The 1,981-nt window shown below is 42.9% G+C and overlaps 1 protein-coding gene across 1 annotated transcript; it reads right to left on the bottom strand.

Annotated features, from left to right (window-relative positions):
• Nucleotides 1-762: 762 nt before the first annotated feature.
• LOC149185798 (uncharacterized) lies at nucleotides 763-1,665 on the bottom strand. Its single transcript, XM_089409141.1, has one exon. It carries the CDS (start codon nucleotides 1,663-1,665, stop codon nucleotides 763-765), a length of 903 nt encoding a protein of 300 aa, XP_089265267.1.
• Nucleotides 1,666-1,981: the final 316 nt, after the last annotated feature.

Below are 1,981 nucleotides of genomic sequence, written 5' to 3'. Positions count from 1 at the left end.
TATTATGTTCCTGCCATTTCTGGAGAGCCAAGGTTTCTTGAATATTCTGGCATAAATTGCTCCAAATGATGTCCAGGGAAGTGCATTGATTCTTAAAGATTCGCTTATTTCTTTCCTTCCAAATTGTCCAAAGAAGCAAACCCGGAAGGATTTTCCATAGAGAATTTAGTAGCTTGTTGTTGTAGGGAGCGGAGACCCAATTACGGATGGTGCTGATAATGTCCCCTGAAATTCTGCAGGTTCTTTGACACCTGAAGCTGAGTTTTTCCCATAATTTGTTGGCCAAGTTGCATGAATCCATGAGGTGTTGAATGGTTTCGTTTTGCTGATTGCAATTGGGGCAGTATGAGGGTCCATGGAACCCTCTTTTAATGAGATTATCCCATGTGAGAATTCTTCTATGACAAAGCAACCATATGAAAGTAGATACTTTGGGCCATATTCCAGGGGTCCACATATGTTCCCAGACTGGGTCCACGGGTTCCTGAGTGTGAATCATCAACCCATATGCCTCCTTAGTTGAGAAAATTCCCCGTGGGGTGTATCCCCATCTTAAAATGTATTTTTTGTCTAAATATCTTATTTTCCTATTGTTGAGCTTTGTGTCCATTGCTTTGTAGAAGTCCTTTGTTTCTTGATGAATGATCTGTTCTACCTTTTTCCATTGCCTGTATCCCTGGTTGATATGTTGAGTCCAGTGCTGAGAGACTTTTTCATTCTGATGAATAGCATGTTCCTCAAGATTTTGGGGATGGATGGCTTCTAATAATTTGGATCGTTGTTGCCATGAGTCAACCCAAAATGGGCAGTGCCACCGTCTCTAATCTCCCAAAAACTGTGTTGTTGTATCATTGCCCTGTGTTGTTTTGCTGCATTCCAAATTAGAGAGCCTGCATCATTATTTGTGAGTTTGATAAGCTCTTCCGGCGGTCGATTATTTGCATATTTTGCAGCCCATAATTTGGCCCATGGTGTGTGTGGGGATGATAACCATTGCCACCATAGTCTTGCCCCCATCATTGCATTACTATGCTGAGGATCCCGCAATCCAAGGCCTCCCTGCTTTTTTGGTGTGCAAATTGTCGACCATTTCACTAGGGCCCATTTGCGATTTTTCCCTGAGGATCCCCATAGAAAGTTGCGTTGTATGTCCTTGATCTTTTTGAGCACCCACTTCGGCGCTGCGAGAACAGAGAAAAGGTATAGAGGCATAGTTTGTAGTACCTCTTTGACAAGAACGAGCCGGCTTGCCATATTGAGGGCTCTATAAGTCCATAAAGATAGGCGGCCTTCAAGTTTTTCTAGGAGTAGATGCCAGGATGTGTGCTTTATAGCAGAGTCGATCAATGGTACGCCCAAGTATTTGGAGGGAAGATTGGCGACAGGAAAACCCAGGATTCTAGCTATATTTCTTTGTGTTACTGAGGGAGTATGAAAGAAGAAGATTTGAGACTTAACAATGTTAATGGTAGTTCCTGAAGCCTCAGAGAAAGTATCTAACAAGGATTTGAGTGTATAAGCTTCTTGGACTGAAGGGTGCCCAAAAAACATATTATCATCCACGAATTGTTGATGAGTGATGGCAGAGGTTCCGTGGACAGAAATGCCTCTAAGGTTTTGAGAATGAAGAGCATGCTTTATAAGACGACCTAAGCCTTCTGCCATGAGGACAAAAAGAAAAGGGGAGAGGGGATCGCCTTGACGAATGCCTCTAGAGGGGGAGAAGGGGCGAGAGGGGATGCCATTTACTAAGATGGAGAAAAAGGTGGATGAAATGAGATTCATAACCCATCTGACCCAGGTTGGGCTGAAGCCAAAGGCTGTAAGCATTTGTTTTATATATGTCCAGCTTAATTTGTCAAATGCTTTAGATAAGTCAATTTTGAGAAGCATACCTGCCTATTTGTTGTGCTTTAGGGAGTGAATGATCTCATGCGTCAGAATTATGCCATCAAGGATTTGACGTCCCTCCACATATCCT

This window comes from Pinus tabuliformis, chromosome 3_1, assembly GCF_031772625.1.
Source record: "Pinus tabuliformis cultivar Carrire ecotype Pingquan chromosome 3_1, CPIR1, whole genome shotgun sequence".
Classification (NCBI taxonomy): Eukaryota; Viridiplantae; Streptophyta; class Pinopsida; order Pinales; family Pinaceae; genus Pinus; species Pinus tabuliformis.
This window is presented reverse-complemented; position numbering and strand designations above follow the sequence as displayed.